This window comes from Mauremys reevesii, linkage group 1 (assembly GCF_016161935.1).
Source record: "Mauremys reevesii isolate NIE-2019 linkage group 1, ASM1616193v1, whole genome shotgun sequence".
In the NCBI taxonomy this organism is placed as follows: domain Eukaryota; kingdom Metazoa; phylum Chordata; order Testudines; family Geoemydidae; genus Mauremys; species Mauremys reevesii.
The window spans coordinates 296176323-296200769 of NC_052623.1; the positions used below are offsets into that span (position 1 = coordinate 296176323).

The 24447-nt window shown below is 40.6% G+C and overlaps 1 protein-coding gene, 1 long non-coding RNA gene and 1 pseudogene across 8 annotated transcripts in view; 2 read left to right on the forward strand and 1 right to left on the reverse strand.

Annotated features, from left to right (window-relative positions):
* Nucleotides 1-1610: 1610 nt before the first annotated feature.
* Nucleotides 1611-23771, reverse strand: MDM2 (MDM2 proto-oncogene). Of its 6 annotated transcripts, none has more exons than XM_039501165.1 (11): nucleotides 23753-23771; nucleotides 22106-22190; nucleotides 14984-15058; nucleotides 14446-14579; nucleotides 12903-12952; nucleotides 11267-11334; nucleotides 11016-11109; nucleotides 8128-8294; nucleotides 7156-7314; nucleotides 5685-5762; nucleotides 1611-2641 (listed from the first exon to the last, which is right to left on the reverse strand). In XM_039501165.1, the coding sequence occupies exons 2-11, from the start codon at nucleotides 22184-22186 to the stop codon at nucleotides 2072-2074; spliced, it is 1476 nt and encodes a 491-aa protein (XP_039357099.1). In that variant the 5' UTR covers nucleotides 22187-22190; nucleotides 23753-23771; the 3' UTR covers nucleotides 1611-2071. The 6 variants fall into 6 exon arrangements, with proteins under 6 accessions (XP_039357099.1, XP_039357080.1, XP_039357063.1 ...); XM_039501146.1 differs by lacking the exon at nucleotides 23753-23771 and adding an exon at nucleotides 22678-22801 and having other exon boundaries at nucleotides 8137-8291; XM_039501129.1 differs by lacking the exon at nucleotides 23753-23771 and adding an exon at nucleotides 22678-22801 and having other exon boundaries at nucleotides 8128-8291.
* LOC120396171 lies at nucleotides 19910-20105 on the forward strand (annotated as a pseudogene).
* The window catches only part of LOC120383277, a 31524-nt gene continuing 29932 nt past the window's right edge, over nucleotides 22856-24447 (forward strand). For both annotated transcript variants that reach the window (XR_005588397.1, XR_005588398.1), the window contains exon 1: nucleotides 22856-23242. This is a non-coding gene — a long non-coding RNA (uncharacterized LOC120383277). The remainder of the gene's footprint in view (nucleotides 23243-24447) is intronic.

A 24447-nucleotide genomic window follows, 5' to 3' on the forward strand; every position in this document is an offset into this window, starting at 1 on the left:
CTAGCTTTATCCTTCCAGCTAGCAAACTGCTGAAATTTAAGAATTTAAGTGATCAAAATTTAAAAAGGAAAACACCACAAAATGGTTTTGTTCGCTTATTTGCCAACTATAGTACAATATGAATTATTTATGTCCATAATTCAAAAAGTACTAGAAAAATGTAAAAATAAGTAAGTCTTAGTAAAATGAAACCTCACTGCAGTCCTTGGCAATTCAATCTTTTTTTCAGAAATGAGGCTAGAAAAATACTTAGTGTGCAAACCGCACACAAATCATTGTGTGGTTTATTAAGATTTGACTGTATCATTTCTGGCTTTGTTAGTTGCTCTGTAATATGCTTTTCTATATCCCTGTCTTTAGTGTCTCTCAGGCCTGGTCTACACATACCAGTATAATTATTACTGTTACGGATGTGATCTTTTAGCAGTACAGCCCCAACTGCGGACACAGTTATACCCATTCCCACGAGGGAATAATTTATAAGTATTATTATACTGGTATTGCTGTGTCCAACTTAGAGATGTACCCCTTAACCATCAATTAGCATTCATGTCGCATACCCCATCAGTACCCAGTCCGAGCTGGGGAAGCTACTGATTCAACCAGCAGACCAAATTTGGTGATGAATCCTGGCCACTTGCCACATGAGGCACTTTGCGCATATGTTAAAATGACGACTGATATACTTAAAAGGGTTCAACTTTTCTGTTTACCCCAGGCCTCAGTATTTGACATCACTAAATGAACGGTTCTCCCATTTTCACCATTCTTTACTGGTTAAACTACTTTGGAATGCTGCACTTGAAATCAGAAAGCCCCAAAATCTGCACCTCTCTTCTCAATATTACACTCTGCAAGAGGACCTCATTAGGGAAGAGAAGAAAGCCACATTTTTGTACAACATTCTCATCAAAATTATCCAAAACCTTACATTTTTAATCCTCAAAATACCAGCACAACTGAGTAACTTAGTGGCATTTTTAAAAAAAATTCTATGTAAATGCACTTTCATAGCACTCTTGGAATTCACCACACAAAACATTCAGCAACATGCAAAATACAGAGAAGTTTCACAAGACAGTGAATTTGGGGGTGGGTGGATGGAGGAGAGGTCAAGTATTGAGAGATTTTTTTAAAAATTCATTACTGAAAAGAGAGAGTTACCAAGGAACTAGACACACTAGTTTTAAGGATATTTAATTTTACAGATTTTTCTTTTTTTCCCCAAAGAATTTTGATCAACATTTTATATTAAAGTCTGATTTCAATATATAACTGGCCAAGCTACACCTCACAACTCTTCAATAGTCAGAAAAACCTTTCAAAACAAAGAATCACAGATTAAATTAAAAAAAAAAACTACTGAACTAAAAAACAACCCTTATGCAAAATATCACTGTGCTGCTTTCACATCTTCGGGTGATCTGAAGTAGTCTCCGAAATATTTCCCCCAATTTACCTACTTTGATAAATAAATTTAATTCTCAGCAATGACCACGTCAAAATTTTATTTTTCAAAATAGAAATTTTCCTAGGAATTTCTTAAGAAGTTCTGATTTTCCCCAATGACTTGACTAAGAAACAGATACTGGAATTTGTAGAAAGATGGGAAGGTTGAAATTATAAATTCTATTAATTCTTACTGAGCAAAAGAAAAACTGATTTTCACAATAATGAAACTTGAGATTGCTCTCATTTCTCAAAAGCATTACATTCACTATTTTAAAATGGATATTCTATATAGTTGTACAAGTGTCATTACTGATCTGCTTGTGATGTACAAGTCTTGTTGTGACAGATCCCCTAACATGGAAATAAGTTTCAGGAATTTGGGTATTTTAAAATCTCCCCAAAATGCCTAATGAAGAATATCAATTTCAGTGCAACTTTTTAATATCAACTTTTAATTAAAACCAAAAGAAAGAAAAATCACCCAAAATATTATGTCTTTAGTTAAACATACAAAAATAGTTTCTTACTCTCTTAATTGTTCAAGTCTATGGAAGTTTGTAAGAAAGCCTGTGTAGAAGGACTGTTGAAGCTTTGTTGCACAGTTATGCTGAAGTTCCTTCTAACTAAAATAAGTTAGCACAATCATCTGAATTGGCTGTCTACAGACTGGACAGGGCTTATCCCGCTTTTTCAGTTTCCTTGCACAAGTAAAACACGACATAAGATGTCCTGTCTTGCCATGAACTATACAGCCATTTTTAGGTCTGCTCTGACATATGACACAGGGCTCTATGCTGGAAAGGGGTAGATTGCATTCCATACTTTCCTCTTTGTCTTCTGTCTCTTTTTTCTCAGGTTCTTTGCAATCCTCTTGGCTGCTACAAAAGATACTGCTAGATGTAGATGGCTGAGAGTATTCCGTACTTTCCTGGGATTCAGAAGTTTGTGCTGTTGTATCCTCACTTTCTTCAATACTTAGTTCTTTATCTTCATTCATTTTCACTTTCTTACAGTCGGGAACATCAAACCCCTCTTCATGCTCTAGCTGTGTGCAACTTTCCAATTTTCGCTTTTCAGATTTGTCATTCTTTTCATCAGGAAGCCAGTCCTCACGAAGAGCCCAGCATCTGGGGCAATGCCGTGGAAGGGGAGGGTTCATTTCATTGCATTTAGTGCACTTCCAATAATCCTTTAGTGAATTAAAAATTAAAACAGTTAAGCTATTCGGCATTCCTACTATTATAGAAAAAAATTAAAAGGTGATTATAGTTTATGTTACGGCTAAAGTATTTACTCAATATTTGTAAACAAAATTGGTCAATCATCACATTTTAAGATGGAAAGAGTTTTAGGAAGAGGAAAGTTAAAATCAATTACACCACAATTTCTCAATCTTGTAGTGATAGCACATATGCTTTTTTTTTCTCCTCACAATTAAAAATTTGGGTGTAAAAAATTTCTCTCAAAACTGAACAAGTAAATAACAATGCCAAACAAAATGTGTTACACAGGCAGTGTAACAAAACTGTATACATTCAGCACTATCATTAGAGCAAGACTCAAATCTATTCCATGATGTGGTTAAGCAATTGGTCTTCTACCTCTCTAACGTAAGTTTGCACATGGCACAGACTATCTGCATATGTATTTACAGAAAAATAAAACTATGTTAAAGTGAAATTATGGTTGCAAGTACTTATCAGTAATTTAGGAAAAATATGTTACAGGGATGCTGTAATTATCCTACAACCAAGCATTATAAATGCAGGATATTCTGAGTTAAGGTTAAACATAAAAGAAATCCAAACATGTTAAGGTATAGAAATGCACATTTAGGGCACTCAAATAGTTTAGGTCTGCCTTGTAACACCATATACTAAACTCATTTACAGATTAAGATTCCATTTTAGATTGTACACGGCAGTACATCATACTGGAACCTCTCTTACGCTGCCTTCATGATCCCAGAACCTGTTTCTTTAAATAAAAGTCTCCAGCTGTTAGGTTACTGAGCCTTGAAAATGTGAACAGAATGTAACTGATGCAAATATGTCGGTCTCCATTTGCAGAACTTGAAACAACTCCAAGGGGTATGTGACCTGATTCATTTATCTTAGTGGGTGATAATTATCACCCAATTATAATACTTTAAATGTCAACACTTAACTCATTATTCAAAGCATATACAAAAGAAGGAAAATCATACTGTGAAGATCTGTAATCTACTGTGAGTGACAGCTTATTCTGGTGCCACCAGTTAGTGGCCGTGGGACAGTATCCCATTGTTTTCTGTCTCCAGACAAGGAAAAGCCTAGCAGACCCCAGCGGAGCATCTGGGTTCCTCCAAAAAGCCAGTGGAGCATATGCGCCTCACTGAATGGATCTATTTTGAGTATCTGCACAATCTACTGAGAGTGCCATATCATGTGGCAGAGTTTATTCTGTGTACAGAACTTGAGAAGTATCACTGCCATTTCTCCCCCATCTAACCCGTTTGTGATTAAGTCATTTGTGTTTGTTGTCCCAGGTCAGATTAACCTGATTTTCCTACCCACTCCCAATGGTATTAGGAAATGTTTAGGATTAATGATCATTTTCTGCCATTATTTTTCTTAACTGAAAGTTTACACCTGCAAGTAGAGGCTGGTGCATACAATCTTCTTTGGAGAAACTCACAAAGAATTGCCTTTTCAAAATGGCTGCCATTACCCATTGTTCTTAATGTAAATGAGATCATAGGTCAATATCTTTACAAATGGCTATAGCCTCCCATTGTTCCCAAGGAGACACCAAGCTGCCTTTAGCAGGTAGCCCTATGAGAACAAAAGGCAGAGAATAATATTTGGCTGTACTGAGAACAATTAGCTCTTCTCAAAATCACGAACTGAGGGAAGCCTGTGGCTTCAGTACTACTGAAAACAACTGAAGGTGGCAGCTATTTTAAAAGAGCACTTTTTTCTGAAATCCTCTGAAGTCGAACATTATTCTCCAATCTTTGCTGAAGGAAAAACTTCCAATTATGAATACTGTGAAAAAATAATCATTAATTCTAAAAAAGTTCACGGGTAGTCTACGCTCAAGATTTCAATGAGTTTGAACTATATGAAATGTGTACACTATTCAAGATCTTTCCTCAAAAACCTCAGTCTCACTAACACTGCTCAACTCCTTAGAAGACATATTTTAAAATTCATTTTCACACCTAAAGGTATTTAACAAACTTATATAAATTCCATTCTCAGAGTGTTGTAATTCTGGGGAATGCAAAACTTAACCTTAACTATAGAGCTGCAACTGGCAATACCATAATTAAAATGCTTGTTTTAGAAGCCTTTGTTCTACTCAGACATGAACTGTGAATGAACAGCAATAATAAAGGTATATTGCCTATTTAAATCTAGACCAAGTAACTTTAAAAATATTCCGTTTCTTCCAACCAACCAACCCCCCACCCCCACCAAACCAACCAACTTCCTTATATTCCCAGAGATATCATTACAGCTGGCTACACAGTATAAGCATGATTAAGGTAGCTCAGCCAATGACATGTTCTGTATGACTAATTCTCCTATGCACTTCTGTGTTCATAATGGCAATCTAAAGAAATTGTTCCATGTTTTAATATTTAGTTTTCAAGACATGTCAAATTCTGAATTCAGACATTCTGACAAGCCAATGTGCTGAAATTTAAAAAACTTTTCTCTCTCTCTCTCTCTCACACACACAAAGAAACTGGTCTTTTCAATCTTCTAGACAATTTAAAAACAGTTCCTTTATCCTTAGTGAATTTTCAATACACATTTTTTTGCTATTTTCTTTAGTTCACTCAGATTGGACACTGAAATTAAAGTGGCCAGTTTAATTTTGTTTTTTTTTGTAAACAAAAACAATGCTACCTTTTGGTTTCCAAAAAAAATTAAAAAAAAGCTTTTTTTAAAATCCTTCCTTTGTGTTTTAAACAAAAAGTTAGGTCTAGTCTCTAAACTGTGTGCCCCTTTCTCTGACTGAGCCAGTAAAATTTGAAATTCCTGTGTCCACAACTTTAAAACAGCGTAGAGAAAGATTGATTTATAGGTCAGTAACTGAAAGACCTCAAACTACCATTTTCCTTTTAATGAAGAAAAAGTCAGATTTTACTTTTAAAATCGTCCACTGAATTCATATATGTTCCCAGTCCTGGTCTTTCATTTCACAAGACCTGTGATTTTTTTATGAACCAAGTATTTACTCACAGCTAGTGAAATTTCAGGATCTTCATCAAATGAATCAGCATCACTCTCTTCAGTCTGATATATCGTCACCTGATATACCTGATGGAAGAAAATATATTTTAAAAAACTTCCCTTTACTTGGTTTTTAATTTTAAATGTTTTACTAAAAAACAACCCTGAACAAGTAGTAAAGCACACAGAATACTTTTTAAAAAAAAACTTTTTACCAGATAGAAAATAGTACTTGCTAAAGTTCTAGATGATGTGGCAATATACTACATGCATTTTCTTGGCATACAGAATTAAGAGGGAGCACTACTACTTACAGGTACAGACAACACTGTAATCAATTACCAGCTCTAGAAACTTTTGTTCTCATTTGGGAACAGCCTCTTGGAAGATTTACAATATAGACAGACAACAATGGGCCCCCCTCAAATGGATAATGTCAATTGTGAACAAAAGCTTTAGCAATACAAATATTTCACTAGTCAACATAGTAAATGAAAGACACTGATTCTAATACTCTGAACCATAGAGCTCAGTATTTGTAATTTTTAAGGCTACCTATGCTGTCTCTTAATGATAGAAGAAAGGAGTGGCCAAACTGTGACTCACGCAGCTCTTTTACTGTTAAAGTGTGGCTCACGGAGCCACCCACACTCCACCTTCCAGACTTGGGGAGGGGAGATTAGGACCTCTGCCTTGCAGCAGGGGGGTGAGGTAGTGGCTTCTGCCCAGCAGGGGAGAGGTGGAGCTTTTGGGTTTCAGCCCTGCCGGGCATGCCTGCCAGGGCTCGGGGCTTCAGTGGGAGTGGGGCTGAAACCCAAAGCCCCGGCAGGCACCTTCCACAAGACTGAAGCTCCAAGCCCCAGCAGGTGTGCCTTGGCGCTGAAGATTGTCGTATACGACTGAGGGTCAGTAAGTTTGGCAATCCCCGATCTAAGATCTTAAATAGTTTTTTTTAAAATGTATTCTAACATTACTTCTATTCACTTTTAACTTTATGCCGATAAATATCATATTTAATATGTTTTGCCTTTAAAAAATTATGAGGTTTTCTTCCAGTAAAGTTATATGTTCATATACATAGTCCGAGCTAAGGCCTTTATCCTGCAAAAAAACATGCATAAGTGGACTCCTGGCCCTGCACTGAACGCCAGTGACTTCAATTGCCAGCCAGTGAATTTTACTGGATGAAATTCTATGGCCTATGTTATGGAGGAAGTCAGATTAAATTACTGTAATGGTTCCTTCAGGCCCTATAAATGACTCCAGTGTAGCTGTGCCTACAGGGAGCTTCTTGCAGAATCATGACTAAATTTGTACAAAGAAAACTCAGTATAAAGAATGGCAGTACATATTTGCCATACAGCACATGCAGTCATGGAACAAGACTATGGAAATGTTTCATATTGGATTCCAACAAAATGCTTCTGCTATAACATTTCAGATGGGGGGGGGGGGGGGGAGGTTGGGGGAATATACATGCCTCATCATCTTCATCTGTGAGCTCTTGTCCTTCTTCATTATGGCTATAATCTTCTGAATAAATGGACTCAACTTCAAACTCAACACTGAACTGGTCTGAAACAGAATTCTGGTCAAACCAATCATCAGAGTTTTCGCTTAATGAACTGGCATGAAGATCCTGAATAAAAAGGGGAGGGGGGAATATATTTGAACTTCATTAATACATTCTTATGACTCATACTGCTACATGTGTATTTAAACATAATAGTAAAGAGAAACACTGTTTAATTGGCTGCCAGCCAGAGATAACAGTCATGTCTCAGCCAAATACCTCATACCACTCAAGATGTTGGGATTTCTGCTGCAGTTGCACAATTTAGAAATGTATTATTGGATCTATAAAACCTTTAAAAATTATTTTAAGTGAATTAAAAGAACATTGGAACTGTCTCCAAAACTAGTATGTTGAAATACAATACAAGTGACGTTTGAACTTACATTTGATAACATTTAAAATATACAGAAAAGCAGATGATATACTGTGTGAATTTAATAAAATATTTCACTTCTGCGTACTGAAATTTTATAATACTTACAGCATCTTTTATCAAGTCTCAAAATGCTTTAACAAAGGTGTGTAACTATTAACCCACATTTTACAGATGGGAAACTGAGAAGTGTAAATAACTTACTCTAATCACTAAACACACTCTCGCTGGGAATACAGATATTCATACACAATTGAGAGGCACCACTTTTCTTTTTCTACTGTACCAAGGGCTAAGAATTCATTTGTTTTGCTTCCTTTTCTGAATATTCATAATGAAGATTTAAGAAAATTCCAGTCTTAAGTTTTGTGATCCAAGCCACATAAAATACAACACTCAGGTTCTCTGACATCACTAGAAGCATTATTTGTTTCAAATATTAATATGATAACCAAGATGCATGTCTGGGAAATTTGTGAACTCAACATTAATTAAAAATACACCTTGCTTACAGGACTTGCAGAGTCTATTGAGTCACTGCTGTTGCTTCCTTCGCAGCATAGCCCACTTACAACACACCAAGAAAGGCTTTCATCAAATGTGAGCGAAATGCTGTCTGACTTATGCCGTTTTCTTCTTTCACTAGGTTGTTCATCTGAAGAACTTTCTTCTGTGTCAGAGAGAAAAAGCTTATTAATCCAAAGGCATCTATGAAGTGCACAATGTTACATGCATTTTAGTAGGTGTTTAAACTGGATTTTACTTATTTAGAACTTCAATATTAAAATTATTCAGTGTTTTTCAATGAAAAATTAAATAGAGGCACCTGACCTATTTTAAAAAGACAATGAAACACATTCTTGCCATATTCCTAAAAGAAAATGGTGTAAAATGGGCAAAAGACTGACATTTCTGAAGCTGTTTTTCGCTGACCGCCCCATCATTAAGATGTATAAACGGTAATTTCCCCAGGTAATAGATACTATGATTAAGGAATCATATGAACAAACTCCTGGCCACCTCTGGAAATTGAGGATTTCATTTTAGCTTTGCATGCAATGGTATATTTATTGGTATCAGGATTTCTACTATAACCCCAATTTGTGGGGGTCTAAAAATCCACACTAAAAATTCCTTAAAGGCTAAAACGTGATGATCAAGATGTCAACTGTGGAAACATTGTTTTAAGCTTTAGAACTCAAAAACACTGCTTTTTGGATGTTTCTGACGTTTTGGACTCTTGTAGCATGAAGGAGGACGGGAGTACGGAGACAGTATTTTGGGGATAAATGTATCAAAATTCAACTCCACTGACCTTAAGAAAAGGCATTATAAAAGAATTTGACAAAGGCTTAAAAAGCAGCTGCCAAGTCAGTGTGTAATAAATGCAGTGGAGTGAAATTCCCTACCAGGATTGACAAACTGGTTCAATGACCATTCAACAGAGCCTGCTGCCGCCTACAGGTGCCTTTCACAAACTCGCTCTATTGCCCAATCCTTTCTTTGCAGTGTAAAAAAAAAAAAAAAAAAAAGTTTGAAAAATCCACCCAGGGCCTCTAAGCTTGGCATCTTTAGTTTTAAAAGAAAAAAAGAACAAAACACACTTGTACATACTTTGTGACTCCTCTTACTTTCCCTTGATGCTTCTTGGCTCAGTCCCTCTCTTTTCTTTTTTCGCCCTGAGAGCCCCAACCTTCAAACTTAGATGCCCCCAGGCCCAACCGTTGCTCCTGTCCATCGTTGTCCTCATTAAGTTGTCATCTCTCCATGAGGTACTGATAACATGCCAACACACGGTTTCTAAACATTTACAGTGAAATAGTAGCGGCTCCAAAGGAGCCGCTACCATCCCAATGTAACGAGCATGGTGGTTTAAGGGGAAGATTTCCTACAAATTAAAAAAACAGTGTACATAAAAACACTATATTAAAAGAATTTTAAGGCTGTAATAAACTGACAAATGGATGCAAAAACAGAGTTAATGATTAAGCTTGCAATAAGCAGGCACAACAGAACACCCGATTACTCTGGATTGTGTGTATTACAAGTTATAATCCTTAACTGTGAAATTTTCATCCTTTCACCAGTTTGAGTTACAACATTATAGTGTTCTTTTAATATAGTGTGAATGGCAGTACAGTTTTACAATAGGCTAGGATGACTGCCCTAAATACTACAAAGATAATCATATCAGAAATACCTTACATAGATCAAGCAACTGAACAAAATATTACCAAAACACAGGAAAACAAAATAAAATATTGCATGCTATGATTTTATGTGAAAGGTTATTGTTACTCATCACCACTATCAAGAATCACCAGATAAGAAGTGATAAAATACAGGTTGGTGTGGAAATTACTAGTGTGTTATTACATATAATTGAAAGTTATGAAGTGTTACCACCAAGAGGTTGAAAGTTACACATAACTCAAAAAAAAAAAAAACCCACACACAAAAAACACTCAAAAATCCCCACTAATTACAGCTACTAAATATTAGAATCAACACCTCAGATTTTAAGGATGCATTAACCAATAAATATGAAGTTGCCACGTAGAGGGGTGAGGTAGAGAAAAGATTCAGAGGGCTTATTTTCGCAGGTATTTAGGTATCTAAATACTTTTGAAAATCTGAACCAAGATAACTGGATAAAATAAAGCCGTTCACCCCTACGTCACTGACTTAAATCCAATACAAGTAGATTACAAACAGCAACCAAAAGTTAAAATCTGATGGCTGTCTGAAGAGTTACCTGACATCAGTTTGATAGTCTCAGCGCAGTGTATGAAAAGATGTCCACATCACAAAGAAAACACCACTGATACCCTTGGTGGTGACATCAGTATAAAGGCAGAGAATTGAACAGCCATGGAGACTGAGTTACCCTATCACCCTGCTGGTAGTCCTTGCAGATCAGGACTGTACCATGCTGGTGAGGTTATTACATATATCATCATAGCACCTAGAAGCCTTACTCATGGACCAGAGCCCCATTGTGCTAGGACAGTGGTTTTCAATCTGTGGTCCACAGACCCCTAGGGGTATGCAGACTATGTCAAATATTCCCAAAGGGATCTGTACCTGCAGTCGAAATTTTTAAGGGGTCCACAAATGAAAAGAAGATTGAAGACCGCTGGCTAGGAGACATACACACATGTGGGGAAGTCTGTATTGTCATTACCCACATTGTATCTATTCTATGGATAAGCAGAGAAGCTCATTCTCCAGGGGTGTCAATCTGGTACCTTTCACAATGGCTAAAAACATGAAAATGTTGACTCCCCAACAAAAGACGACATGAGCCAGTGATATACAAGTTTGGTCTAGATGTACATGCTCTTGAAAGGTATGCAGGATTTTCAATATTTTATTATAAATGTGCACATACCAGATTCACTGAGCATCCTCCTAGAAGAGGTAGTTGGTCTAGCAGTCAAATTTGGGGATGTCTGTTTTTCGTCAATTAACTCTTGCATGGATTCCTGTTTAACAAAAATACTAAGTAAGCATAGTATTAATGTGGCTAGCATGAAATTAATTTTAATCTTTCAACTGCATCCAAATCTCAATGGTAAAGCAAATGAAGTTGTGAAACTTGAAAGAGTGTATATGTTAGAATGTATCAAGTAGTTAGATCACCTTTAGAACATTGCCTTTTTCAAGTTGACACCTGGTCTCATTTTCAGATGTGTTTGCTTCCATAGACTCTGAAAAAGAAGAATACATAACGCAATGCATCAGAAAGGAAATATCTGCAGGCTCAAGGGACTGCAGTGAAAATTGTAAAAAAAAAAAATATATATACTGCAAATACTTTGTACATATTGTCAAGTATCAGAGGGGGAGCCGTGTAAGTCTGGGTCTGTAAAAGAAGCATCCGACTAAGTGAGTATTCACCCATGAAAGCTCATGCTCCAATACGTCTGTTAGTCTATAACAGGACTCTTTGCTGTTTATACATATTGTTTTAAATCTTAATTCAGAGTATACTTAACATTTACAAAAATCACTTCGTACTCTTAAGAAATGTTCAAGGTTTTCTTTGTAACATTATATACACAATTATAAGAAAAAATGTAACTAACTGTTTTGGAATTTTTCAGATGAAAGAATAGTGGAAGGAAATATTCTTATAAATAAAACATACTTTACTACACTATTTACAAGAGGACACATACAAGATCCACTGGTTTACAAAAGAAGACATCAAGCTCTGCAAGAGATGTTTACAGTCACTAATATAAATACTAAGACACAAAAATAATTGTTCTAACTACATTATCGGAATGAACCCTGAACTACACAATGCAACTAGTTATTTTCATGACAAAAGGTATCCATTTAGAACAAAGTTAAGTATAGTAAACACATACCCTCTTTATTTGACTAGATTTTATCTTTGAGATCTTGTATCCTTCTACTCTGCTGTTCTGGCCAAGATTTTAAAAAATAGGAGCCTAACGTTAAGCCCCAAAGTCCATATTTAGGGACTTGACTGATATTCACGTGTTGAGCACCCAACTGCACTCACTGAAGCCAATGGGAGATGTTAAGTGCTCCATACTTGGGAAAAATCAAGCAGATTACATGTATAAATGTAGATTTAAGAGTCTTTTTAAAAATTCATCCCCATATTTATCTTTCATTTCACTCATTTCTTAAATTTAAGTTACATCACAGTTGCATTATCCATCCTTCTCTTGCAGATGTGAATAAATTGAAATAGACCATAGCCTATTTTATGAAATTATATATGGATTTATTAAACTCACAAGAATAAAAGTATATAGATTTTTTTCCTGCTTCTTTTATTGTTTATCGTGTCAACTATTACAAGAGAAATAGTAACTCAAATTAGACAGGGTAGTTAAGGATGAACCAATTTTCAAATATTTTGTTTTTAAAATATATTTCTTAGCCTGAGTTGAGCATGTAAAGAAAGCAGAATCAAAGTCTGCACATAATGCCTTATCCTGTTTCCACTGAAGCCAACAAAAATTTTGCCAGTGACTTCAGTATGAGCAAGTTCAAGCCCATTTTCTGTGCTAGACCCATAACCTTAAACAGTTTATTTGTAAAAGATGCAATTCACCTTCAACAGGGCTACAAAAAAGTGACAATAATTACATCATCTATCAATTGCTGAAGTTAACTTACTTTATAGGCGATATTCAGTTAATAGAGCTTTCAGGACTTTTGCATTAATAAAGACCACTTCCCCCCCCCAAAAAAAACCCCACAAAAAAACAAAAACGGCCTTTCAACACTAACTTACCTTGCTGACTGACTGCTATCAAGTTGCTGGAAATCATTGAGTACACTTTCCTTGAAGGGAGACAAAACAGACATTTCATAGATTTAAAAATTATAAATTAGAAGTTCCTATTTACTGTGGTAAATTTAGCCAAACTAGAAGAGAGAAAGACCAAGCTGAAAACATTGATTATTTTGCAGTGTCATGATTAGAACGGGTTGAAAAAGAGGTAAGTGGATTTTATGAAAAATTCAAAAGAAATGAAAATGTTTTTGTTTTGCTCAAAACTTTTCACAGCATTTTTGGATGTTTTCATTTTATTTTGGTGGGGAAACCACCACCAACACTTTGATTTTGCTTTTTTAAGCTTTCCACTCCTCTTTCACCACCCCCTTATAAAAAGGGAAGATAGTATAAAAAGTGAAACTGTTTTCCCGCTACCAAAACAAACTGAAGAAACTTTTTCTAAAAAGTTGGAAAAAATTCCATTTTGAATTTTTCTCGAAAAAATTTCAACAAGATCAGGAATTTTCTTCTGAAAGTTTCAATTTTGCCAAAATGCCATTTCTCACTTAACCAGCAGTTGGACCACCTCTAGTCATGATTCACAGCATTTTTAATGGAACTTGTACAGCATTATTTCAGGGTTTAATCCAGAGAAAAATATCTTCAACTTTTAGGGCACTGGCAAGACCCAGGTCATGCATACTGGCTTTGCAGCAATATAACCTATTTCAGAAGAAAGTCTAGCCTGTTGCAAAAGGAAATCTTCAACCACCATCACTCAGCACTGAGGAGTTGTGTAGCTGCCTAGAGAAAAACAAAAGAGCGTATGCCTCTTCTCTGCAACCCCCTTTACTGGACTTGGTCACCCATGCATAAGGAGTTCATAATGGGAAGAGGACAGTCTGAAGTGCTTGTATAATGTCTAAATTATGTTGCTGTTACCTCAAGCGGTAGAGGGGAGAATCTCTCTTCAAAGTAGACAGAAGCCCCTAAGGCAGGGGTCAGCAATTTTTCAGAAGTGGTGTGCTGAGTCTTCATTTATTCATTCTGATTTAAGGTTTTGCGTGCCAGTAATACATTTTAATGTTTTTAGACAGTCTCTTTCTACAAGTCTATAAATATATAACTAAACTATTGTTGTATGTAAAGTAAATAAGGTTTTAAAAACGTTTAAAAAGCTTCATTTAAAATTAAATTAAAATGCAGAGCCCCCCCGGACCAGTGGCTAGGACCCGGGCAGTGTGAGTGTCACTGAAAATCAGCTCGCGTGCCACCTTCGGCATGCGTGCCATATGTTGCCTTCCCCTGCCCTAAGGTTACTGAACCTCAGAAGTTTGTATTGCTTCTGAGGTCTGGCAGTTTAGATATAAATGCGGGCTGAATTGTGCCTCCCTCTAAAAAAAATTGGACACCTGGCCAGGGGGCATACAATTATGAGAATTCTATCTGTCAAGACTTATCCAAATAAAATATGCAACAAATTGCAAACCAACACATAAGTTCAGTGTGTTACATACATTTCATACTGATCTCTCTCACAAAGAATATGAAATGTTACCTGTGTTCTTTTACCGAAAAGCTTGGTACCCCAAATAGATCTCCAAGAAGATCATCTCCACAGTGGACAATATGCTGCTGTTTTTCATCATATAATTGTTTAGACATAATATATTGGCCAAGATAGAATATTACCTACAATGCAAGTCAAATATAGCTATATTAAATATATTTATAACTTTAAAGTATAAAACAAATATAAAATAACGTATTTCAAACCTCCTAAAGAGTCTATTCTCTTTTCAATTATCAGCTGCAACTGAATAAATAAATTCTACTTTACATAGCAGTTTTCGTCTGTAGTTCTCAAAGCTATATACTGTACTCCATTTTACAGACAGAGAAACTATGGTATAGATGTTAAGTGACTTGATCGAGGTCACAAAGCAGGACTATGGCAGAGCCAGGAACAGAACCATCTCCCAGCCACATTATTTTTCTTTCATTATGGGATAACTAGTAAGTATGGTAAACTTGTAAGAGTGAAACTTAAATTTATTGCTACCCATCATTGTTAGTGAGAAGTTCTGATAATTTACCTCTTTCATTGTAAATGTGTCTTTTTGGGCACCTGCAAATTTTAACAACTTCAACAATAGTGGCTTCGGCTTAACCTGGGGGGGAAAAAAAAAAAAAAAGGCAAACAACATATTTCATTTTTATAGTGCATGTCCTCCCGAAAGAACCATAGATTTCTTGTGTATTACACCCACAAAAACTATGTTAATTTTGTTGAAATGTCAAGCATCTCGAAGTTAGGACATAGCAGATTTTGGTTCCCTGTGCAATCTTTTTTGTCATTCCCCACGGCGCATTTACCAGTCACATCAAATGAAACGGGTGCTGTGAAAATCTGTCATCATGTAATTAAAGACTGTGACAAAATACATATGTACATGGAGGCTAAAGTAAAATTCCAGAGGCAATGACAGCCGTTACAACCTAAATAAGATTTGTTTACATGCTTACATAATTTCCTAGGTTTTTCTTTTTAAGAAAAAAGATAAACAAATCTTATCACAAGCAAATGTAACAATCCTCCCTGCCCCAAATCATACATCATCACTTGGGTGCGAACCCTGAGCTTTCAGCAATGTAGCACAGACTGCTCCCCCTTGAACTACAACGCTTACTATATTAGCTGGTAAGTAGAAGGTTGTTATCCCAAGGGGGGACCCAGCCTAGCTCTCTCGCACCACCAGGAGGTGTGGCAGCTCCTACCCCACATGGTGCCCTCAAAGTTAACTAGATGGCTCATTAGAGCTATTTGCTGGGTTTGGGCATAAGCCCCTGTGTCTCTCTCCCTACATCATCTTCTGCTACAGCAGCTCTAACAGTTCTTAAGTGTTCCCAATATAGGGTGCGATGCTGCTGTTGCTGGTTCAGCAGCAGCATGAACCTGGTCGTAACATGTTCGTGTTTAGTTATTTCAACGAGACAAAATATTTCTGAAAAATAGGTGAGAGAAGGGAAATGGCTTTTTTCAAAAACGCATCTCTCAACAAAACCTGAACTGAATGTCATGGGACAAAATGGACAGCTCTTCAGTCCAAGGACTTTCCTTCTGCCATATTTCAAAGGTTTGATGCAGTTACAGCTTCTAAAAACAAAAGGGCCACAAGAAATTTTTTATATGGAAAGTGTTAGGCAACCTAATTACTTGCTCAACCCAACAATACAAACATACCACTGAAATGCAACAGATGGATATACAGAAGAAAGGAACAAACTACATGAAATCAAGTGTAAAAGTATAATTAGGGAGACCAAAAAAGAATTTGAAGAGCAACTTGCAAAAGACAAAAACTAACAACAAAATTTTTTTAAAGCACATCAGAAGCAGGAAGTCTGCCAAAGAATCAGTGGGGCCACTAGAGATCGAGGTGGTAAAGGAGAACTCAGTGAAGTCAAGGCCACTGCTTCGGTCTTCACTGCAGAGGATATGGGGGAGATTCCCACACCTTAGCCATTCTTTTTAGGTAACAAATCTGAGGAACCATCCCAGATTGAGGTGTCAGTAAAGGTGGTTTTGGAACAAACTGATGACTTACTATGCTTACATTTATCAGGATCAGATTGGTATTCACCCAAGAGTTCTAAAGGAATTCAAACATGAAACGGCTGAGTAACAACTGTGGTATATAACCTATTGTTTAAATTAGCCTCTGCACAAGATGTCTGGCAAGTAGCTAACATAATACCGATTTTAAAAAGCCTCAAGGCAATGCTGGAAATTACAGGCTGGTAAGCCTAACATCAATACCAGGTAAACTGGCTGAAACTATGTGTCTGATAATTGTGTTCTTTACTACAGATCAAGGGTAGTCTTTTTTTTTTTTTTTGGTCAAGGTCCAAATATCTTGGTCAAGGGATAGGCAAAGTCCAGACTCCAGAGAAAATAATAAAATAAAGTACAGTAACAATAATTTATAAGTAAATAAGATTTTGGGGTCCATTCAAAAGCATCTGGAAGTCCAGATTTGGCCCATGGTCCACCTATTGACTACCCCTGCTATATATGAACACGGTATGTTGGGGAATAGTCAACATGGCTTTTGTAAAGGGAAATCATGCAGAATCCAATCTAGTAAAATTATTTGAAGGTGTCAACAAATATGTGGACAAAGGTGATCCAAAAGATATACCTGGACTTTCAGAAGGCCTCTCACCAAAAGGCTCTTAAGCAAACTAAGCAGTCATGGGACAAGAAGGAAGGTCCTCTCATAGATCAGTATTAAAATATAGAAAACAAAGAGTAGAAATAAGTGGTCAGTTTTCAAAATGGAAAAAGGTAAATAGCGGGGTCCCTCAAGGATCTGTACTGGGACCAGTGCTGTTCAATATATTCATAAATGATCTAGAAAAAGGGATAAACAGTGAGCAGCAAAGTTTGGAGACAATATAAAAATACTCAAGATTGTAAAGTCCAAAGCTGACTGGTTAAGGGTTACAGATGGATCTCACAAAACTGGGTGACTGGGCAACAAATGGCAGATGAAATCCAATCATAGAATCATTGGACAGGAAGGAACTTCAAGAGGTCGTCTAGTCCAGTCCCCTGCACTCATGGCAGGACTAATTATTATCTAAACGATTTCTGACAGGTGTTTGTCTAACCTGCTCTTAAAAATCTCCAATGATGGAGATTGCACAACCTCCCTACACATTTTATTCCAGTGCTTAACTACGCTGACAGGAAGTTTTTCCTAATGTCCAACCTAAACCACTCTTGACGCAATTTAAGCCCATTGCTTCTTGTTCTATCTTCAGAGGGCAAGGAGAATAATTTTTCTAACTCCTTCTTGTAATTGTTATGTCCCCTTCTCAGTCTTCTCTTCTCCAGACTAAACAAACCCAAGTATTTCAATCTTCCCTTATAGGTCATGTTTTTTAGACCTTTAATCATTTTTGCTGCTCTTCTCTGGACTTTCTCCAATTTGTCTATATCTCTCCTAAAATGTGGCATCCACAACTGGACACAATACTCCAGCTGAGGCTTATCAGCACAGAGTAGAGCAGAAGAATTACTTCTCGTGTCTTCCTTACAACACTCCTGGCTAATACATCCACGAATGTTCACTTTTTTTTTTTTGCGCAAGAGTGTTACACTATTGACTCATATTTAGCTTGTGATAAATGCAATGTTGATAAATGCAAAGTAATGCACAATGGAAAAGGTAATTCCAACCATATATATAAAATGATGGCATCTAAATTAGTTGTTACCACTCAAGAAAGATAATGGAGTCATTGCAGATAGTTCTCTGAAAATATCCACTCAATGTGCAGCAGCAGTCAAAAAAGCGAACAGTATGTTAGGAACCATTAGGAAAGGGGTAAATAATAATACACTAAATATCATAATGCCTTTAGATAAATCCATAGTAAGCCCACACCTTGAATACTGCATGAAATTCTGGTTGTCCCCTTTCAAAAAAAAGATATCTTAGAATTAAAATAAATACAGAGAGGGGCAACAAAAATGATTAGGGGAAATAAAACAGCTTCCATATGAGGAGAGATTAAATAGACTGAGGCTGTTCATCTTAGAAAAGAGATGACTTCAAGGGAACATGACAGAGGACTATAAAATCATGAATGGTGTGGAGAAAATGAATAAGGAAGTATTATTTACCCCTTCACATAACATAAAACTAGGGGTCACCCAATGAAATTAGTAGGCAGCAGGTTTAAACCAAACATAAGGATATACTTCTTCACACAATGCACAGTCAACCTGTGGAACTCGGTGCCAGAGGATGTTGTGAAGGCCCAATGTATAAGTGGGTTAAAAAACGTATTAGATAAGTTCATTAATGGGTAGTAGCCAAGATGATCACGGATGCAACCTCATGCTGTGGGTGTCCCTAAACTTTGACTGCCGGAAGCTGGGACTGGACAACAGGGGATGGATGGATAGATCACTCAATAAATTGCCCTGTACCATTCATTCCCTCTGAAACATCTGGCACCAGCCATTGTCAGAAGACAGGATTCTGGGCTAGGTCGACCATTGGTCTGACCCAATATAGCCATTTGTATGTTTTTACAAAGGATTCATAAAGGGAATGAACATCTCACTGAAACAGAGAGAATGTATCATAAGTAGACAGAACTTAGGGCTAGTCTACATGGGCAACACTAAACACTTTAACATGGCTTGTGTAGTCACGGTAAAGCGCTCGGAGAGAGCTCTCCCATTGCTCAAAACAAAAAACAAAACAAAAAAAAAAAAACCTCACCTCCACGATGGGCATAGCTACCAGCGCTGGGAGCGCGGCTCCCAGCAGTGGTGCACTGTCCATACTGGAGCTTTACAACGCTGAAATTTGCTGCACTCAGAGGGGTGTTTTTTCATACCCCTGAGGGAGAAAGTTGCAGTACTGTAAAATGCTAGTGTAGACAAGCCCTTAATTATTTAAGTTCTGATTCTGCAACTGGATAGGTGTAGGAGGAAGCTTGTGCCCAATGGGACTCTATACTAACACAAAGGTCCACCCAGGCATTGTAGATTTGATTGCAGATCAAGGCCTTATAATCACTGCCTTGATTTCCATGACAAAACCTCTGACTTTTAAGGTATTTTGATTTTAAATAAATCACTATTTTTCCATCCTAAGCTGCATAGTATACTTTCATGAACATCTGGCTTTTTTCATGTTTTCCTACCTTTCTAGCCTTTTAAACTATTAGTAACTATTTAACTTTTCTAACAACGTAAATTCACTTGCAATAGCATGCCATAACTTTAATAACTTAAGTCACATCTGATGTGACAGAAACCATAGGATAGTGACTAACACCATTGCTGCAGCGCTGGTACAGTACTCAGACAGGAGAGTGACACTTAATGAATCACCACACCCCTGGGCTTTTCATTGTAAGGTCTATGTCTCTTACCCTTGCTTTTAAGTTCCAATGCAGCACAAGATGGTATGGACACATCCTGAAAACTTATAGTTAAATAGTTTGCGCAGTGGCAGTATCGTAGCCAATGAGGTTAATCCGAGGCGTGATTATTGCTAGTTGAAAACTTGAGTTTTCCTCATTTATGTAGGACAGTCTTATTGTTCCGAGTATAGGCCGCTCCTGATTATAAGCCGCACCCTTAAAGTTTGGTGCTATTTTTAAAAAAATAAATTTTTAACTTTTTTAACAAAGAAAATATACACATTAGTAGAACGACTGCTTTTTTTTTTGGTTTTGTTTGCTGCTCTGGCTGCCCTATAGGGTGCGGAGGAGGAGCGCCCTGCAGCAAATTCCACAGGGCAGCCCGCGTCCTTCCCTCCCTGACGACCGGAGCAGCGCGGAGCCCTCCCGGAAGACAGCACAGCAATTGGGGCCGTGGGGTGAGCTCCCCGCTGAAGTGCTGGCCGCCCCCCTTCTCTCTCTCCCGCCCCGCTCCCCCTGGCCGCCTCCCTCTCCCTCCCCTCAACTAGACCAGGGGTCCACTCTGTAGCACAGGGAGTCCCCCTGCACCCTGGGTCTGGCCGCCCTGTAGGGTTTTTTGTTTTGTTTTTTCCCCTGCTTTGCCAGCCGTGCTGTTTTCCCCCTCTTCCCCTCCTTTGCCGCTCCAGCCGTGTTTTTTTTTTCTTTTCTCCCCCCCACTTTACCGCTCTGGCCGTGCTGCCGGTTGTTTGGTTTTTTTTTACACCTGCTTTCCCGCTTCAGCTGCACCGTTTTTGTTCCCCGCCGCCGCCTTACTGCTCCCGCTGCACCAAGTTTTTTTGTTGTTGTTTCTCCCCCCCCCTTTGCAGTTTCAGCCGCGCAGTTTTTCGTGGCCCCCCCCCACCCCCCTGCTCTAGCCGCACTGTTTTTTTTCCCCTGCTTTGCCGCTCTGGGATTTAAAAGGCTCTGGGCTCCCCGCCGTGGCGGGCAGCCCAGAGCCCTCTGAGTCCCGGCCGCGGCTGGGATTGAAAGCGCTCTGGGCTCCCCGCCGCGGCGGGCAGCCCAGAGCGCTCTGATTCCCAGCCGCGGCTGGGATTTAAAAGGCTCTGGGCTTCCCACCGTGGCGGGCAGCCCAGAGCGCTCTGATTCCCGGCCGCGGCTGGGATCTAAAGCGCTCTGGGCTCCCCGCCGCGGCTGGGATTTAAAGGGCTCTGGGCTCCCCGCCGCGGCTGGGATCTAAAGGGCTCTGGGCTCCCCGCCGCGGCGGGGATCGAAAGGGCTCTGGGCTCCCCGCTGCGGCGGGCAGCCCAGAGCGCTCTGATTCCCCGCCGCGGCCGGGCAGCCCAGAGCGCTCTGATTCCCCGCCGCGGCCGGGATCTAAAGGGCTCTGAGTCCCCGCCGCAGCTGGGATTTAAAGGGCTCTGGGCTCCCCGCCGCGGCGGGCAGCCCAGAGTGCTCTGATTCCCAGCCGGGGCTGGGATTTGAAGTATTTTTATTGTTTTTTTTTCAAGTTCCTGATTATAGGCCGCACCCCTAATTTAAAGACTTAAATTAGGGGGGAAAAGTGCGGCCTATACTCGGGACAATACGGTAATATGCATCCAGATATCCTCCAATCACACAAGCTGAAAATTGTTTCACTTTACTGCAGTTCTGTAACCATATAGGAACCAATCCTGTCTGTATTCTGTGCACAGCCAAAATTCCTGCTGAATGACCTGCCCTGTGAGCAAGTTACCAGTGACCCAGGGCTGGGACAGCAGGAGCAGGGGCGGCTCTAGGACATAGGTGATCCAATAGATATACCTGGACTTTCAGAAGGCCTCTCACCAAAAGGATTTGCGCGCTGGGGTCTGGAGCCGGCCCTGAGCAGGAGGGAGCAGATTGGGGGGAGAGCCCAAGGCTGGGGCAGCAGGGTGGCGGGCACTGGTGGAGGGGAAAGGGGGGAGGCCAGTGCTAGGGCAGCAGGGGGTGTGGGTGGGGCAGCAGGGTAGTGCGGGGGGAGAGGGGCAAGCCTGGGGTGGGGAGCAGCCAAAAAAATGTTTTGCTTGGGGCAGCAAAAAAACTAAAGCCAGCCCTGGTGCCATTGAAGAGAATCCACTTGACCTCCCTGGCTTTAATCCAGTATGAACATCTAAGTTTCCTGGCACTGATAGAGGCGCAGTCAGCATCCACATTCTCGACACCTGTCTACCAGCAGGTCCATTGGAAGCAAGCCCCGCAGCCAGCAGGAAAACCGCGGTGCCCGAGAGCCAGGGGCCAGGGCTACTCACCAGTGCCTCTTGCTCGGCGGGGGGAATGGCAGAGGCGCCGAGGCGGTCGTCCGACCCAGCTGACATCTTGGTGTTGCACATTTGCCTGGAAGGAGAGAGCCGGGGTTAGCGAAGCTGGGAGTCCGCACGGAGGAGCCGAGCCGAGCCGCGGGCGCGCGTCTGCGCTGAAGCGCTGCACTGGCATGAAGCGGCGGGGCCGGGCCGCCTTTAAATAGCGTCGCCAGCCGCAGGCAAGTCGGGGCTTAGCTCCTCCGCTGGCCGCGGCCCGGCATGTCTGAGCATGACCCGGGGGTGACGCTGCTGAGTCACCGCGGGGGCCGCGCGCGCCGCTGCCGAGTCAGCCAACGGCTGCAGCGGCCGCCTCAGTCCAGCCCCTCGCCCCAGCCCCGCGGCCGCCTGTTCCTCTTTCCCGGGCGGGCCCCGCGCGGCCTCCCTCCGCGGCGCCTGCCCACCAGGAGTCGGCGAGGCGCCCGGCCTACCCCGCCCGAGCCCCTCCCTCCGCCAGCCGGGCCCAGCGCCCCGTCCCCACGCACCGCCAGCCGCTGGGGAGGGGGAGGTGCAGGTGCCGCTACCTCCCGCGAGCGGCCGCGGCCGGGCCCGCTCCGAGCGCCGCCATTTCCCCGACACAACGCCCGCGGGCCGGCGGCTTCCTCGCTGCGCACCCGGCAGGCGGGCGCCCCCTCGCGGCCAGGAGAGCCTGCCCGGCCCGAGCTGCATCCGGGTCTCTGGCCTGGGCCTCGCTGCGCGTAGCACGCAGGCTGCCGGGGGGAGGGGCTGCTGCTTAGCCCGGGCTTGTCCCCAGCCCCGGCAAGGCCCTGCCTCCGCCCGGCCAGACTGAGGGGACTCGCCACCACCTCTCCCGCGCTGCAGGGCTGAGCCTCTCTTTTTCCCGGCCTGACCAGCGCTTTTCACACACTCCGGGAGCTGCATTTCTCCTGTCCAACGCACCCCCTTGCCTGCTGCCCGCGATCCCTCCGCATTGCCCCCACTGCCCTATTCCCCGGCCACGCAGAGGGGCAGTTGTCTCCCCCCAAGCCAGGTGTCCACACCGGCCAGCAAACCAGGAGCAGGGAACGAACCTGCGTGGCTGTTTGCTCCACTCAGTGGTGCCCAGCCTGGACCAGCACGTGAGCCATGGTGAGCCTGCTTGTTGAACTGGTTTGTAAGTGGGGCAGAAACCCCCTTGGGAGCTGCCAAGACTACCTCTGCTCCTGCTGTCCCTGCCAGCTCAGGACTCCAGCTGAGCCAGACACTCCCGTCTACTCCACAAAGAGCCAGAGTCTGAATTACTTGCCCCAAAACTGCAGGTTTACCTGAAAACAGCTCACAGAAGTGTGCTTGTCTTTAACACCCAGATGCCCAACTCCCAATGGGGTCCAAACCCAAATAAATCCATTTTACCCTGTATAAAGCTTATACTGTACAGGATAAACACATAAATTGCTCACTCTCTGTAACACTGATAGAGAGGTATGCACAGCTGTTTGCCTCTCCCCAGGTATTACTACATACATAGGTAAAAAGTGATTTTATTAAATATAGAAAGTAGGATTTAAGTGGTTCCAAATAATAGAACAAAGTCACCAAGCAAAATAAAATAAAATGTGCAAATCTATGTCTAAGCAAACTGAACACAGATAATCTCACCCTCAGAGATGCTTCAGTAAGTTTTTTTTCTCAGACTGGACACTTTCCAGGCCTGGGCACAATTCTTTCCCCTGGTACAGCTCTTGTTCCAGCTCAGGTGGTAGCTAGGGAATTCTTCATGATGGCTCCTCTCTCCTCTTTGTTCTGTTCCACCCATTTATATATCTTTTGCATAAGGCGGGAATCCTTTGTCCCTCTGGGTTTCCACTCCCCCCTCTCCCCCGGAAAAACACCAGGTTAAAGATGGATTCCAGTTCATGTGACATGATCACATGTCACTGTAAGACCCCCAAGCCTTCATTCCTCCCAGCCTGACTCACAGGAAGGCTTGCCTGCAAACAGAGCCATCCAGTCAATTGTCCTGTTGATGGGAGCCATTAAGATTCCAAACCACCATTAATGGCCCACACTTTGCATAATTACAATAGGCCCTCAGTTATATTTCATATTTCTAGTTTCAGGTACAAGAGTGATACATTTATACAAATAGGATGACCACACTCAGTAGAGAATAAGCTTTGTAATGATACCTTACAAGAGACCTTTTGCATGAAGCATATTCCAGTTGCATTATAGTCACTCATTATCAAATTTTTATAAAATCATGAAAGCTCATGCTCCAAAACGTCTGTTAGTCTATAAGGTGCCACAAGACTCTTTGCTGCTTTTATAAAATCATATAGATTTATAAAATC